This window comes from Euphorbia lathyris, chromosome 1 (assembly GCF_963576675.1).
Source record: "Euphorbia lathyris chromosome 1, ddEupLath1.1, whole genome shotgun sequence".
In the NCBI taxonomy this organism is placed as follows: domain Eukaryota; kingdom Viridiplantae; phylum Streptophyta; class Magnoliopsida; order Malpighiales; family Euphorbiaceae; genus Euphorbia; species Euphorbia lathyris.
In genome coordinates, this window is record NC_088910.1 from 125343832 (window position 1) to 125360705 (window position 16874).

General features: G+C 34.1%; 2 protein-coding genes across 2 annotated transcripts; one reads left to right on the plus strand and one right to left on the minus strand.

Annotated features, from left to right (window-relative positions):
• Nucleotides 1-1798: 1798 nt before the first annotated feature.
• Nucleotides 1799-8556, plus strand: LOC136219363 (uncharacterized). Its single transcript, XM_066006754.1, has 5 exons — nt 1799-2045; nt 2923-3178; nt 3410-3463; nt 6586-7054; nt 8453-8556. The coding sequence occupies exons 1-5, from the start codon at nt 1799-1801 to the stop codon at nt 8471-8473; spliced, it is 1047 nt and encodes a 348-aa protein (XP_065862826.1). The 3' UTR covers nt 8474-8556.
• LOC136210918 (DEAD-box ATP-dependent RNA helicase 58, chloroplastic-like) lies at nt 3992-6238 on the minus strand (the record flags this gene model as incomplete). Its single annotated transcript, XM_066002381.1, has 4 exons — nt 3992-5413; nt 5509-5622; nt 5694-5787; nt 5949-6238. Coding segments are annotated over 4 exons (624 nt in total), but the record flags the coding sequence as incomplete, so codon positions are not given.
• Nucleotides 8557-16874: the final 8318 nt, after the last annotated feature.

A 16874-nucleotide genomic window follows, 5' to 3' on the forward strand; every position in this document is an offset into this window, starting at 1 on the left:
TGTTTATCTTATGAATCACAATTTGTTTTCCTGGAATAGATAGCTTCATTGCTTGTTTAATTTTGAGTTTTCCTCTTGGTAATCATGTTATCAATGACATCCCTAAAATTTTGAGGGATAATTACTAAACTAGCCACTTTTAGGGGGTCAGTTTACATTTCTAGCCATTTTCATTTTTTTTACAAAACTAACCTATTTCAACAGATAACTTCGAACTTTCCCTCTTCTTCTTCCTAAACAGAACTTTGTGTCTTTCCCTCTCTTTCTCTCACGCTCTCTCTCTCTACAGAACGACTACGAATACTACAATAATCAATCCAACCCACAGTTCATACAACAAGATTTCTACAATCATGTAAGTTTTTCATTGATTTTTAGTTTCAGTCAAAAGATTTAAAGTTTAGTCCATTCATCGTTAAGATCTAGCTGGTTGTTTCTCTACAATCCAATGTATATTGTTTCTCTTCATTTTTCATGTTTTTCCTGGTCGTGCGAACCCCAAAAACAGTGGCATTATTATCTAAAAATGCATTTTGGTTGGAATATCAGTTTCAGATTTTTCCCCGGCATTGTCGATATCTGTCGATTTCTGATCAATATCGACAGATATGACGATATAGCATCGTATCGACATTGGTCAATATCTATCGATATCGGTATTGGTCTATATTGGTCGATATTCGTCTATATTGGTCGAAGACTTGCTTGAAAGCTAGACGGATTTCCCATGTTGACGCCGACGACAGATGAGATGCAATGTCTTTAAAGCTCCGGCGCCGTAATTTCTTTAGCGGGTGAAGGTATTCAAGGTTCTCGATCGTTATGCCGTCTTGCTGATAACACCGTGGAGCGGGGTGAAATTTATGTTACTTGAACTCTTCCTCCCTGCACTGTCGCCAAAATTGCAATCCCGGTTCGGTTGCATATTCATATTCCTTTTTATTAATGTCCTTAGTAACACAAGTTTGATGATTCTGTATTTTTTTTTTGCTACTTTCGTTTTCTTAAACATGACTCAATTAAATTATAGTTTGTTTTATTTTTATTATTTATAATTATAGTTTATTTTATTTTTATTTTTTTTAAATCTAAACATATTAGTTGGCGGTTGGGCTAGGGTTGGGAATTGATTTTCTTAATATGGTCCAACTGGGTCCAAACCCGATGTAAAGGATTGAGTTTGGATAAGGTAATTATGTGTCATGTCCGGTTAGGCCCGACCCAACAAAGCCGGCAGGTCTACTCTTCAACTATGGCATGTTAGGAAAAAGACTTCAGACTAAAGGTTGAAGAAGACCTTTTAATTTTTTCACTGTTTATTGCAAAACAATGCGTTTGAATTTCATAAAGAAAGTAAGTTGGCTACTCATTCCCCTGTGTAATCCGTATATATATATATATAAAATATGTATATTAGATTCTTAAATTATCTTTAAAGAAATTCTTTAAAAAATTTCAAATTGATGTCAACTTTATTTTAATTTATGATTTAAATATTACTGTTTTTCTACTTATATATATATGGATAAAACTATTTGGTTCTAGGAAGTGGTTTTTTATCTTTCACCAACCAGTGGTAGTGATACATAATAGACTATAATTGTACTGAATTTCTGTAGTTGACATTTACATTATATTTTGTATTTTATTGTTATTACTATGTCACCGCTATTATCTCTGAACTTGTCAAATTTTTTACATTTTTTGTGCAGTTCTCACTATAGCACCATCTTCAGTTCTTTGGAGTTATACGAATGCAGTTTAAAATATGATATTTCGAAGATGTGTATATTGTCAAATGCCATTTAGTAACGCTACCACACTAAAATATCATTTGGCTAAGCTTCAAGGAAGGGGTACTACAGTGTGTAGTCACGTACCGCTTTACGTTCGGGTACTGGCTTGTCAATTAGCTCGCGAGCCTTTGCCGCCTAGTCTAGCACCAGCTGCCCCACCAATTGCACCACAAGAAGAATATAATGTTATTCCACCTGATGATGGTGAACATGATTATGTAGGTGAATATCTGATGCAGATGGAGGTAGGTGATGTTCTAATAAATATGGCTGAGAGACACTACAAGAAAAAACGCTATCTCCGACGGAACTCACCGATCGAATATTTTGTGTAGGAATTACCGACGAAATACCGACCCAAATAATGTGTCGAAAATCACCTACACATTCCTAAAATGTGTGGGTGATTGTTAGCATGATTATTTTTGCCTTAATCACCAACATATATCGTCGGTGATTATAAATGTTGGTGATATCACCAACAAATTTTGTTTATAGACCGACATAATATGTGTCGGTGATTATAATATCAAAAATAAAATTAAACCTATTTTTATTTTAATAAAAAAATGACAAAACAAAGTAATATATAATGTATAATTTTAACAAGTATTAATAAAAAAATTAGGAAATGATTTAAAAGGGTGTCTGACGAGTTTCGAATTGAGAAATCGGACAAACTATATAAAAAATAAAATAATTTAATAATTTTTAATAATTTTAGGAATAAGGTGCAAAAATACTCTTAACGTTTATAACCAGGAACAATTATACTTCTAACATTTAAAATGGTTTCAATTTTACCGCTAAGTTGGCAGCTAGGAACAAATTTCCCCCTGACGAGTCAATTTGATAAATTATTCTTTAAACTATTTTCTCGATCATCAATCTAATCATCTACGATTCATATTTGTGTCATTTTATCACTCAGATCATAAATATATGTGATAACACCAACAAAACTTACATATGAAAAAAAAATGTGTTTGTAAATATAATATTAAAAAAATAAAATTACAGCTACTATTAAATTATTGAATAGTCCTATAAAAAATAATCGAATAGAAAAATAAATAATAAATATATAAAGTTTTTTTCCTTTTAAATTTCCAAAATCCCTATCTAGTTATCCCCTTCCTCCCCGATAAAAGAAATTGGAACCCTAACCTCTCTAATGTCGAGTGTGTGTTCTTGCTTGAATCCACCAAGACCGCCGCCGCTACCCCTGCTCCTCCTCTCAGCGGCACCGCCACCCCTACTCCGTCTCTCATAGGCGCTGCTTCCCCTGCTCTTCCTCTCACTGCGATGTTGTTCTGGTTCTCTCAATCTCCGCTCGGTCTGACCTCAAATATTTTTTCTTGCGCTCGATCTACTCTCTCCATGTATCGATCTCACTTTTCTCTCCTTTTTATTTCGTTTTAAGATGCTGAATGTCATAAATTAAAGCTTGCTTCTTTTTTCTCAACTGAACAGTTTGCTTTTCTAATAGTATGAAGTATAAAACCTATATCTCCTTATCGTCTTACTTTAGGAATACTGAGTTAACTAGCATTTCGTAAATGGGTTTGTGTTTTATTTTTTACTAATTGTTTCTATTATCTGAATTTGTGCAGGTTTGTATTGGAAACTTCTAAGAGTTTGTTTGGATGGACCTTAATTGAAGTAAGGTAGAGTAAGTGTATTGAGATTACCTTGTTTGTTTTGAGGATAAATTAAGAAGTAAGGTAGGTGAGGGTAGATAGGAGTAAATATCCCTTATTTTCTTTACACCCCAATTTGGGGGTGAAGCATCACTAGTACAAAAATGCTTACTTGTGTCGCACTTTTTCAGGTTGTGTTGTCGCACTTTTGTGCGACACAACAGGGGTGCGACACAAGAACTTTGCATCGCACTTGAGAGTGACACAATCTACTCATCTGTTGTGTCGTTTGTCACACGCGCGCGACACAACATGATAATTCTTGTGACGCGCCTCAAAAGTGCGCGATACAAGCTCCTCAGTTAATCTGGTACACTTTGTATCGCTCCTACACCACGCGCGACACAAAATATTGATTTTTTTTTATTTTACAAAATTTTCCAGCATCCAGCATAAAATTTTATAATCAAAATTTATTTGATTCTATAATATCTACATGATATTATAGAACATACACAATAAAACTACAAGTACCACAGTGCATAAATACATACATATTCAAAATATAATCACAACTTCATTTCTTCAAGAAATAGTTGTATATAACAATTAATTCAACTTGTCATATTCAAGTTTGTAGCCAAATAAACTAGGAAGATGAACAAACGCTAACAACTTCCACAAAAACACTAATGCAAATATCTAGCGACTTGTGATTTTGATTACAAAATAATCGGCCCAAATATCTCGAACATCATTTATCTCCTCCTCAAAATATGTCATTGATTTTGTTGCAAAATCCTTCAAAGAAAGTAAACATAAAATATCAATGTATTAAAGTAGCAAATGAACTTAAGGAAAAACACGACTAGAATGAAAAAAAATTGTAACTCTTACCCTTGTTAGATTCTCACTTTTAGCGTGATATTGCACAATTTTAAACATGTTGCGCATTATATAAAAGCCACACTCTGTTGCACCTATTTGTTGAGGGCACTACATGTAAGAATAGCATTGCAAGTGCATAAGAAGCATCCACTAGTTTAAGAATAGCATTGCAAGTGAGAGAGGACTTGTGCTATAGAATAGCATTGCAAGTGCATAAGAAGCAAGATGTTTGCCATACTTCCTGGAAAGGATGAGTCTTACTCACCTATGAAAATGAGAGCATAATAATTAAATTAACATTCAATTCCCAGATATACAACTAAAGAAAGAACTTAAAAACAACAGCATGAGAATAACAAACAAATAAGCAATATAAGAAAGAAAGAAACTTAGCAAACCTTCCAAATCAATTGCTTGGTCTCTAATAATAGTAGATGTTCTATTACAGGTACTTTCCATTTGTTGCTGCTCAACATACACAATAAGTGGATATTTTTCATCTGTGACAAGAAAATTTGGCTGGAGAAAACCCCAAGTTAGTTTTCCATTAAGATAAGAGAGTGCCACTCACTAGAAACTAACCAATATAAAAATAAGTTGTTGGATATAGTTTAAAAGAAGAAAACAATTATCACCTTTGGAAGTTCATTTTGACGCCTGATGGATGAAGTCCTCCACCCAACCATATCTTAGTACAAGTGAAGATAAACAAACATATCAAGAGATAGCAAAAAAATTCCTAGAAAACTATTTATAATTTAAGACCTAACAATAATGGGAAAAGGATACGGCCAAAATTTGCACTTGCATATGCCACGCGACGCTTAAATGCACGTAAAGCTGATCTACACAGGACAGAGACGAAGTTACGAGACATTTATTCATCCAAATTGAATGTTTATGCAATTGAACCTAGTATAGGAGATAACCGATACTAACATGAGTCTTAAGTCATCAGAGTCATTAACCATTTGAAGGAGAAGGGGTGGTTTGCCAACTCTTTTGTCTTTTCAACAACCCTCCATCAAGAAGAGCCATGACAGTAACATCCACAGGCTTAGCAGCCAAGGTCCGTGCAACTTTCGCAACCTAATTGACAAAGAAATTCTCATAAAACCCTGGTTTCTGGCTTTTAACACAACATTATTGAATTAAAACTTCAAACTGATCACCAAAATCCTTACTTGCATTCCTAGTTCTCGGGTAGGCACCACAATAAGGGCTTGAACAGCAGATCTTTCAGGGTTTACAATAGAGAATATCAACAGTAGATAAGCAAGGGTCTTACCAGAACCTGTCTAGGGAACCAAAGACAATGCCACATTAGCCATGGAAAATACTTAATATTACCAAAGAAGCAGAAATTAACCTCGGCATGAAGAATACAGTCCTGCCGGCTAAATAGAACCGGTAAAGCTTCCCTCTGTACATCTGTAGCCACTACGTACCCAACCTCTTCCATCCTAAATCATGTAATCAACTTAATTAGATCAATAAATGCTGAATTTCATAATAAATTACAGAAAACACTGATTTTTTTCCATTTTCGGAAAAGAGGGTTTTCGTAGAGCCGCAGATGTGCTAATTGAACTATACACAACTGGCATGAAAAATAAAACTTTACCTGCATAATACTTGCTCCGGCACTTGATCTTGGCAAATTTCGCGGAGATTTGAAGCATTATTATGGTTAGCGGCGGATTTTTCTTTGCTAATTATATGAGGAGAAGAATCCAGAGCAGCCCTCAAAGTCGTGAATTTGGGTGTACCGAACGGAATTGGGTAAGTGAAGTTGAAAGGGAACCAGCGACAAGGACGCGTGCTTTGCAATTTCCAATGTTTCGAGAAGGAAATACCCTTTGAGAAAGAGAGAACCTGAGAGGTTGAGGTGGCACAAGCCTTGCCACGACGGAAGAAATGTCAGGCGGCCGGTCGTATAGGGAAGAAAGGAGGTGGCGGCAGTCGATGGGGAAGAAGAAACAGAGAAAGGAGGTGGCGGCAGTCGATTTTTGGATCTGATTACTAGGGTTCAATGTTTGGGGGCAGTAAAAATAGAACGTTTCTTTTTTTTTATTAAGTTTTTTAAACAAACAAAATATGTAGTTTATATTTTTTTAATTTCATATCAATATGTATAAATTTGTAACCATTTGTTAATTTATCAATATTTTTTTAAAAATTTAATTTTTTAAATTTAAAAAATTATGATTAATATTAGTATTATATCAATGTTGTGATGTCCATCTCGTGGGATGGAGCAGGCCAAGAGAGGGGGTTGTGAAGCTGATTACTAATGGTTCCTGCCTCAGTAACGGTAAGATTGCGACTGGAGGTGTGCTTAGAGATGCAGGGGGCGCCTGGCTTTCTGGGTTCTCCCAGAATTTAGGGTTGGGTTCTTCCTTTTCTGCGGAGCTCTTGGCTATTCTTACTGGAATCAATCTTGCTAAAAGGTTGGGTGTTAAGAGGCTCTCTGTGGAGTCTGATAATTTGGAAGCAATCAAAATGATTTCTGAGAATCATTCTTTGGGTTTTAACAGTCGCAACCTCATCAAATCTATTATAAGGCTTTGCTCCTCTTTTGAGTTCGTAGAGTTCAGACACATTTTTAGAGAGCAGAATTGTGTTGCTGATCGCTTGGCGGCGGCGGGCCATGAAGGGACGTTAGGCGTTACTACCCTTCCTGTTTCCCCTAGTTTCATCTCTCCTCTTCTCTTAGAAGATAGGATTGAGGTTAGCTTCCCTAAGCTATTTCCTGGGTAGTTTGTTGTTGTTCGTTTTTCTTTTCCTTTTCTACCAAAAAAAAAAAAGTATTATATCAATTATTAATTAATAGTTTTATATTAATTAATAATAGTTATAGTATTAAATTTTAATATATTATTATAATTAATTAAATTACTTTTTATTTTTAATTAATTTATATGGGATAAGTTTGTAAGTTTATATGTATCTACATGCTATTTGATTTTCATCTTTTTTTAAAATTCTTTAGTATTTTAAGAAATATGAAGAAAAAATAATTATATTCAAATAGTAGTTCGTATTAGTTGTGTCGCACTTTTAAAAAGGAGCGACACAAAGATAACACACTCCTTGTGTCGCTTTGTTAAAGGCGCGTCACAAGCTTGCTCTTGTGTCACATTGTAAGACAGACGATACAAGAAGTAACTCGTTTGTGACGCACGCTCTTAAAGCATGACACAAGTGATGACACAGAATACTTAGTTGTGTCGCGTTTACAGAACGTGCGATACTAGTTACTCTGTTGTGTCGCTTTACTTCAAGCGCGACACAAGAGGTGCGACACAAGTGAACATTTCTGTACTAGTGCATGGTTAAGCTTTTTTTTTTATATAAAATTACCCTCATTTTTTCAGTTTCATCCGTATCAAACCCATGTGTCTGCTGCACCTCAATAAGTTTCTTTGGATGACTTGAGAATTACGTGTTATCAAACTCACAGATATTTGGGTAAATAAAATGAATTTCCTATTTTACAATCCTAATTGGGAAAGTGGATTCATAAATATTTAAAATTCCACAAATATCTATTGAATAACAATAATAAACTAAATTCCAATCCTCCTGATCGAGCCTTTTTTTTTTAAATTTTTAGGAAATGGTTGATGCTTAATTTTTTTTGATTGAGGTTGATAATTAATTTCAAAAGTAATTAAATCATTAGAAAAGAATAAACGTTTAAAAAAAGGCACGGATTTAGGTCTTAGTAACAGAACGAGACACATCATTGATAATACCCTATTAATTTCTATCAATTGTACGCGAAAGGAGAAATCAGAATTTAACGAAGTAACAGGAATAACGTGTCCAATCCGTTATCGAGACCTAAATTGACACCATTTTTTAAACATTCAATCTACATTGGTGCTATTTTGTACGTTAAGCTTAAATTGATACTTCCACAAACATCAGAGGCCTATTTTGGTACCTTTTATCTAATTTAAAAGAGTAAGGATATAAAAGTAATTTGGTATATAATCTTACCTGACTTTACCTTCAAACCAAACACAATTACATTATTTAACCATCACTTACCTTACATTCAATCCAAACACAACAAGTTATTTTATAAACCTCACTTACTTTACTTTATCTGAATTTGTGCAGGTTTGTATTGGAAACTTTTAAGTTAAGCAGGGGACTTTGTTTCTTCATAGGCAAAGAGGAAATCTCGGTTTATGAAATGGCTCATTGAGCTTTTCAAAAGTGGGCTTAGGGGGTGGTGGAGGCAGCAGTAGCCGCTGTCATCTTCTTAGGGAGGAAAACATGGTTAGCTGTGTTGGAAATATGCCTTAGTTAATTTATTATGAGATAATGTTTTATTTAATTATTTTGAATTCAGGAAAAGTTATTCAGTTATAGCTTATGTTTAGGAGAAGTTATGGAAGTCAGTTGTAACTGATGTCTGTATTTCTGTATAAATTTCCTGAAGTTCAATAAAAATATATGTTGGTTCCAAACTCTTAAATATTAATTACTACAAATTGGTATCAGAGCATATTATCTTGAGGGATCTGTGAGAATGGAAGCAGATGCAGTATCTTTTAATCAGGTTGCTGCACCAGTTTTTGATGGCCAAAATTATCAAGCTTGGGCTATTAAAATGAAGGTTTATCTTGAAGCATTGGATCTTTGGGAGGCTGTAGAAGAAGATTATGAAGTTGCTCCGCTTCCACTAAATCCAACAATGGCACAGATAAAGAATCATAAGGAGAGAAAGACAAGGAAGTCAAAAGCTAAAGCCTGTCTTTTTTCTTCTGTTTCCAACACCATATTTACTAGAATTATGAGTCTGGAATCAGCAAAAGAAATATGGGACTACATCAAGAAGGAGTACCAGGGAAATGAAAGAACCAAGAACATGCAGGTGCTCAATTTGATTAGAGAATTTGAGATGCTGAAGATGAGAGAGTCAGAAACAATTAAAGACTATTGTGACAAGTTGCTGGGCATCGTTAACAAAGTCAGGCTGCTTGGTAAGGAGTTCTCTGATGAGAGAATTGTCCAAAAAATCCTTGTTACTTTGCCAGAAAAATATGAGTCTAAGATTTCTTCTTTGGAGGAGTCTAAAGATCTGTCAAACATATCTTTGGCAGAATTAGTGAATGCTTTACAGGCTCAAAAGCAAAGGAGAATGATGAGAAAAGAAGAAATGGTAGAGGGTGCTTTCAAGGCCAAAACTGAAAGTTCAAGAGGCAGCAAAGACAAAAATTACAAGGAGAAGAAGAAGGACAAGTTCAACAGTGATAACAAAAATGATGTGAGCACACCTTGCCCACATTGCAAGAAGATGAATCATATGGCAAAAAGATGCTGGTGGCGGCCTGACATCAAGTGCAGGAAATGTGGTAATATGGGCTACATGGAAAAGGTTTGCAGATCACAACAAAGTGAAGCCGCAAAAGTTACAGAAGAACAAGATGAAGAGCAACTCTTTGTGGCAACGTGTTTTGCAATTAACAACATCTCCAGTGATGCGTGGTTGATAGATAGTGGCTGCACAAATCACATGACCAACGATCAAACTCTTTTCACAGAAATAGATAAAACTCTCATTTCTAAAGTCAAAATTGGAAATGGTGAGTTTATCTCAGTGAAAGGAAAAGGAACAGTGGCCATTGAAAGCTTAGCAGGTGTAAAACATATTACTGATGTTTTATACGTGCCTGACATTGATCAAAACTTGCTTAGTGTTGGACAGCTTGTTGAAAAGGGATTCAAAGTTATTTTTGAAGACAAGTGGTGCTTCATCAAGGATACAAGAGGCAAAGATGTGTTTAAAGTGAAGATGAAAGCCAAAAGTTTTGCCTTGAATTTGATGGAGGATGAGCAAGCAACACCAGTAAGTCATGTTAGAAATCAACTTACAACACCTTACACACCACAACAGAACGGTGTAAGTGAGAGAAAGAATCAGAGTGTCATGGAGATGGCTAGATGCATGCTTCATGAAAAGGAATTGCCAAAAAGTGTTTGGGCGGAAGCAACAAGTACTGCAGTTTTTCTACAAAACAGGCTGCCCACTAAAGCTGTGCAAGGAAAAACACCATTTGAGGCATGCTTCAGCACTTCAAAAGCTAACAAAATTTTCCAACCACAAAATGGGAAAATTATTATGAGCCGAGATGTCAAGTTCATGGGAGATAAACAATGGAGTTGGGAGGAGTCACTTGAAAGGCAATCACCAATAAATTTGCAGATTCTTTATGAAAAGATCGATGATGTTCGTGTTCGTGGCACATGATCTCTATCTGATATCTATGAAAGAAGTAATGTTGATGTTTTTGAGCCTTCGGAATTTAAAGAAGCCGAGAAGGATGACAAATGGATAGAAGCCATGAAAGAGGAGTTTGGTATGATTGAGAAGAATGACACTTGGGAGCTAGTTGACTTGCCTCAAAATAGAAAGAAAATTGGAGTTAAATGGGTTTTCAGAACCAAACTCAATGTTGATGGTTCTCTCAACAAACACAAAGCGAGGCTAGTTGTTAAAGGGAAGTTTTTGGTGTGAATTTTTCAGAAACTTTTGCTCCTGTTGCACTCTTGGACACCATCAGAATGTTATTGGCATTGGCTGCACAGAATGGATGGAAGCTTTACCAATTCGATGTTAAATCAGCCTTTCTAAATGGCTATCTTTGTGAAGAAATTTTTGTTGAGCAGCCAGAAGGTTTTGTAAATACTAAGGCAATGAGGAGTTTGTTGGAAATATGCCTTAGTTAATTTATTATGAGATAATGTTTTATTTAATTATTTTGAATTCAGGAGAAGTTATTCAGTTATAGCTTATGTTTAGGAGAAGTTATGGAAGTCAGTTGTAACTGATGTCTGTATTTCTGTATAAATTTCCTGAAGTTCATTAGAAATATATGTTGGTTCCAAACTCTTAAATATTAATTACTACAAGCTGTAATTTTATAGTTAATGACTAATGTATTTCATTTGTTGTTTTTTGTTATAATATTTTATTGGTCTTTATATATGAAGGTAGCATCACGACGTTGTTGATGCAAACCAATTGTTTTGGAAAAGGAAATTCAAATAACTCATGGTAACATGTCTTTTCTCAGATTAGCCTTTTTGTATCAGTAACTGCAAGTGTTAATTCCATTCATCTCACCTTATGTTAGTTCTATATGAAATTTAGGTGATGTTTGATAAGCTCCAGATTGTGCGATTTGTAGGCAATTCATTAGAAATGTAAGCTAGCTTGCATATTGAAACATGGTTTGTTCAGTTCCGAAAATCATATTGTTCCTATATAAAAGTTGATCCTAGACCTATGACAGGGTTGTGTTCAATGTATAAGTCCATATTCGAAAAAAATGATTATAGAAATAAAGATAAGACATGTGCATTGTTATGTAGAAGTGAACTAGCGGCTAATTACCCGATTGATAAGTTTGAAGTGATAAACTAGTGGCTATACATAATGTGATATTTTTTTTCTTCAATCTGGCTTCAATATTTTATTCATCAATGTAATTCTCTTGATTCACTTTAAAAGATTGATTAAATAGAATTTTGATGTTGATAGAATATTTTCTGTTAGTAAGGATGGCTATTTTTATGTAGTTAGCTGCTTGACAGTAGTGCTCTATCCTTTTGTATACGAGATGTATTTGAAATCACTTTTTGCTCATTGATTGATTGAGTAAACTCTCCTTATTAAAACTGAATTAGGTGCTGAAGGAAAAAAAACTAGGGAGTAATCAATGTTTGTTCTGTTCAATTTTGGTCTGCAGCGGGAATAGATTCATCATCTTGATAACGGAAGAATCTCATGAACATGAATAATTTGTCTATTTTATCATATTACTTGGTAAAAGCATATCAGTACTTTTCCATATGAATTCTTTCAACGTGACACCTTCTCTTCATTGTCATAACTTGTTTCTGACAAGAATTACCTCATATGTAGTTATCCATTTGAAGAAGCCGTTGAATGCTCATTGCTATATGGGGAATTATTGCATCATTTCAGTTGTGTGCCTTCACACAACCTGTTTTTCTTCTTTGGTTGGATTTGCAGGGGCTATACAACATGTGGAGTTTATGTTTGATACTTTTCTCAGCATCATCTATTGGTACTCTTTTGACTTTAGCTTTTTACGAGGCCCTATAGTAAACTTCTTTTATGTTTGAATAAGGCTTCTTAGTGTCAAAATATGATTCCTAGTTAAGAGTTTGTCTCTTTTTGATTTATTTGAATAAATGTTTATAGTGCTTATTTAGCTAGACTTACGATAGACTTCATGTTTTGAACTATGACCAAAAATTTATCCTTAAATTATAATTTGGATGTTCATTTTAGAGAAAATTGTTACTTGGCCTGTTTATGTTAATGTTTCTACCTTATTATTTTAGTTTTTTTTTCAGAAGTTCTTTTTTCCATTTTGTTTAAGCAATTATTATTTTTAATGCCTAAAGCAATGGAAAGCAAGTCTTCTTTTATATATATATATATATATATATATACATACAAGTTCCCTTCAATCCAAATAATTATTAAAAATCTAATTCAAAAACAAAAAAAAATAATTATTAAAAATAATATATATATATATAATTTTGAAATTAATTTACAATTACCGATACAATTTCCGACGCCATTTATGTCGGTACAATATTGAAATAAATATTTTGAAAAATGTCACCGACAAATATGGGTCGATGATGTTGTCGGAATATCCGACAGTAATCACCTACTAAAAGTAGTCGGTATTTCCGACACAAAACACCGACTACAAATGGGGGGTGGTGATGCTCATATGGGCGGACATGCCGGTGGAGATCCTGACGCTCGTATGTCCGCTTCGGAGATGAGGAGACTCTTAAACGGTATGAACCAGTTTGGAGAACAGATTAATCAACATGAACAACGGATTAGTCAATTAGAGACAAGGTTAATTGACGGACATATATATCCTCTGAATGAAATCCGCACTCTCGGTGATATTTTCTCAGCTCCTCCACATCCACCTCGGGGTTGATATTTGAGAAACTATTGCTTTGGAGGGATATGCTTGTGATTCTTTGGAGCTAAATGGAGCTAAATGTATATCTTCTTTCAATTTCATTAAGGATCAAATCAACTCTTAGAAAAAAAAGCAGCTGCTTTAGGGAGCTAAAAATATTCTTATCAAGTTTGTCTTACCATCTTTTAAAGTGTTTATCTTATGACTCACAATTTGTTTTCCTGGAATAGATAGCTTCATTGCTTGTTTAATTTTGAGTTTTCCTCTTGGTAATCATGTTATCAATGACATCCCTAAATTTCTGATCGTATATTCTTATAAAAGTGTTGGTAAAATTCTAAGTGCTTCATGAAAGAGGAAAACTAACAGAATGACAAATTCAACAACAAAGTTCTTGCAGAAAATTAGCACTCGGACTAAGTTTATACATATCACTACCCAAATAACCATGCTACATCAGACTCACCAAATCCAACCCAAAGACACTTATATATGCATCCTTATGATCCATTATACATTAACACCACTAAACGTGTAATTAACATTATCACATACTAACCCAAAAACAAAGTTTCAAAACAAGGCAACCCATACGCCCAATTATTTACTTTATATATATATATGTACAAAATGCAATGAAGTACCCTAGAGATAAAGTTGATAACTGGTGACTATATCCCATCCTCACCTTTAAGTTGAGTACCTCCCATGGTACTTTGCATCACCTAAAAACATCATGGTAAAGGGAAAATTGTATATAAAAAAGGCAGTGCAAAATATCACCATTTCATTGAAGAGGTATTCTTCATCACTATCATTGCTTGCAATTTGGACACAAAATTCTTCATTGCTGTGATCCTCAATTCTCTGAGTAATGGAAATTAAATTGAATAATGATAAGTGAATTTTACAATTGAAACCAACATCATACAATTTTTACAAATCTTTCAGTCACTAGGCATATTATTGTCCATAAATTGGATTGAGCTCATAGATTTTTGGGTGAAGATCATTGCTCTCGTCTAATTGATTTGTTATATAAAGCTGGAAAATTGTCAGAAGCAAAGTGTGTGATGGAAGAAATGCCTTGTGAGCCTAGTGCTCCTATTTAGGAGGTTCTTCTTGCTGGCTGCTGCATACATGGGAACATCCATCTCAAATTCAAGCTGCTGAATGACTTTTCGAGCTAAAGCCACAGCATGACGAAACCTATATACAGTTGTCAACATGTATGCTGCAGTAGGTCGATGGCATGATATGGAGAAAGCGCGAAAGTTAATTAAGGATCGGGGGGTGAAGGAGGAGCCTGGTTATAGTTGGATTGAGGTTGAAAGCATGGTCCATGTGTTCTTGGCTAATGATACAATGCACCCTGAGGTGAGGTGCAATGTGCTTACAATTATCTAAAGCAGCTGTATATGAAAATGAGAAAATTGTGGTATGTTCCAGACACCAAGTTTGTGTTGGAGGATATGGAGTTTGACCAAAAAGAAGCTGCACTGTCTTGTCACAGTGAGAAACTTGCAGTTGCTTATGGTCTTATGATGGAGCTGCTGTTAGAGTTTTCAAGAATCTTATAATTTGGGGTGATTGTCATAATGCCTTGAAGTATATGTCAAAAGTTGTTCAAAGGGAGATTATATTGCTAGATCATTGATCTTGTGGTGAGTACTGGTAGCCATTGCTGGTTAAGATCTTTCAAACTGTTGCCTTGCTTTTGATACTTTTAAAGTTGTGGGCAGAAACTGAGACAGGCAGGTTTCACCGCTTTGAGGTTGGGCATGGCAGTTACTCTTCACATCTAAGAGCGGTCAGCCTTTCCACTGATGGATCCAGAATCACTAATAATGGGTGCTTGTGGTGCTCTTTCGTGATTTATCGGTGCTAAATTCATATTTATTTGGTATGTTTTGTACAAGAAAATTATTTGATGTAAGTTTTGGTGTATATAATTCTTTTGAAAGGTATACAACAAATGAGTTCTACAAGATTTCTGATTTCTGAATAATTGCACACACTTACTATTCAATTGATAGCTTTTATATATATATATATATATATATATATATATATTGTCAAATTGGTTCGATTTTAGACATATTAGTTCCACTAACACTGTTTAAAGTTTTGTTCCCCTAAAGTTTAAATCATGAATGTTTGCAATTTTTATCATGTTTGAGAAACATCAATTTCGTTTTTTGATGCTTCGAGTCGATTCCTCAGTCGGATAGACGACAATGGTGAATTAGAGGAGGAATTAGAAGAGGCAGATAATCAGAACAATAATGGAGCAGAGGGAAGAGGCGAGAATGAAGATACAAAAGTTGCTCTTGAAATGGTTTATAATTTACCAAAATGAAATAGTTTATGTTCCTCCTCCGCTGAATGCTTTATTGCTTATATGGTGTTGTTTTGCTCCGACGAGCAGCGGTTTAGAAGAAAGAAAAAAAGCAGCAGCCGCCACCCAAGAAGAAGAAGAGGAATAGAAGAGATGAAATGAGGAAAGAATTTAAGTACATTAATGGAGGAAGAAAAGAGAAATAATATTAATCAAAATCTAGAGAGGATTATGACGATGAAATATGATATTGATTTTGACAAAAAAAAAATGCATCAGATATAACAACCGCATAGATTAGGAGATGAGAACGTTAACAACGTTACTGAATCTACTAGGGATGTCTAAAATTGGACCAAGTGACTATTCTTGGATCCTTAATTGTACAATTTCTAACGTTAAGGGTAATATTGCTCTTGATTGATAACATTAAGGGTATTTTTGCACCTTATCCCTTTTAATAATAAGGATACTTCGGGATTATGTTTCAGAGTTAATTAGGTAAATTTTGAGGTTTATTTTTTCTTAAATAACTTTAAAAATGTAGGGGTTAATATTAAAAAAAAATAGATATGATATAAATAATTAACTAAACCAGTCCGCACCCACTCTTTTATTTGCAGAAAGAAAAGGTAAAAAATTAAAAGCTAATCAATATTAAATGTTTGTGGATGAAGATTATGAAAATATCTTAGAATATTAGATTTGGTAGTTTAAATAGTTTGAAGTACTAAATGTTTCTTTTTGATGAATTAATAACTTGTTAGTTATTACGAATGTTATTTGTGGTTTTATAATGAGTTATGAATTTGATTTGTGGTTTATAATGATCTATTAATGTTATTTGTGGTTTTACCTATATTTTATATATATATATATATATATATATATATATATATATATATAATTTGGCATATTCCTATCGTACTTGTATCTCACATTCTTTAAAAATTTTGTTTAATGTATCCATATATGTATCCGTACCCACATCGATGCTTGGAACTATTAAGTACACAATTCTATATACTTAGATTTAATACATCAAAAACCTCATGAACTTAGTTTAAAAGTTCATTGGTTCCCTTAAACTTACAAAGTTTCTTCTTAGTCTTTTGAACTTGCTTAAGTGATATGATTAGCTATCTTCTAAGTCTACATGGTAGAAATTGATTGAATTTTGTACAAATTGAAATTTATATCACTTTAAAGGAGT

Coding starts and splice junctions, on each gene's coding strand:
- LOC136219363 (XM_066006754.1), top strand. CDS start 1,799: ATGCCATTTAGTAACGCTACCACACTAAAATATCATTTGGCTAAGCTT. Junction 2,046..2,922: donor TCTGATGCAGATGGAGGTAG/GTGATGTTCTAA, acceptor ATCCCTATCTAG/TTATCCCCTTCCTCCCCGAT. Junction 7,055..8,452: donor TCTTAGAAGATAGGATTGAG/GTTAGCTTCCCT, acceptor GAATTTGTGCAG/GTTTGTATTGGAAACTTTTA.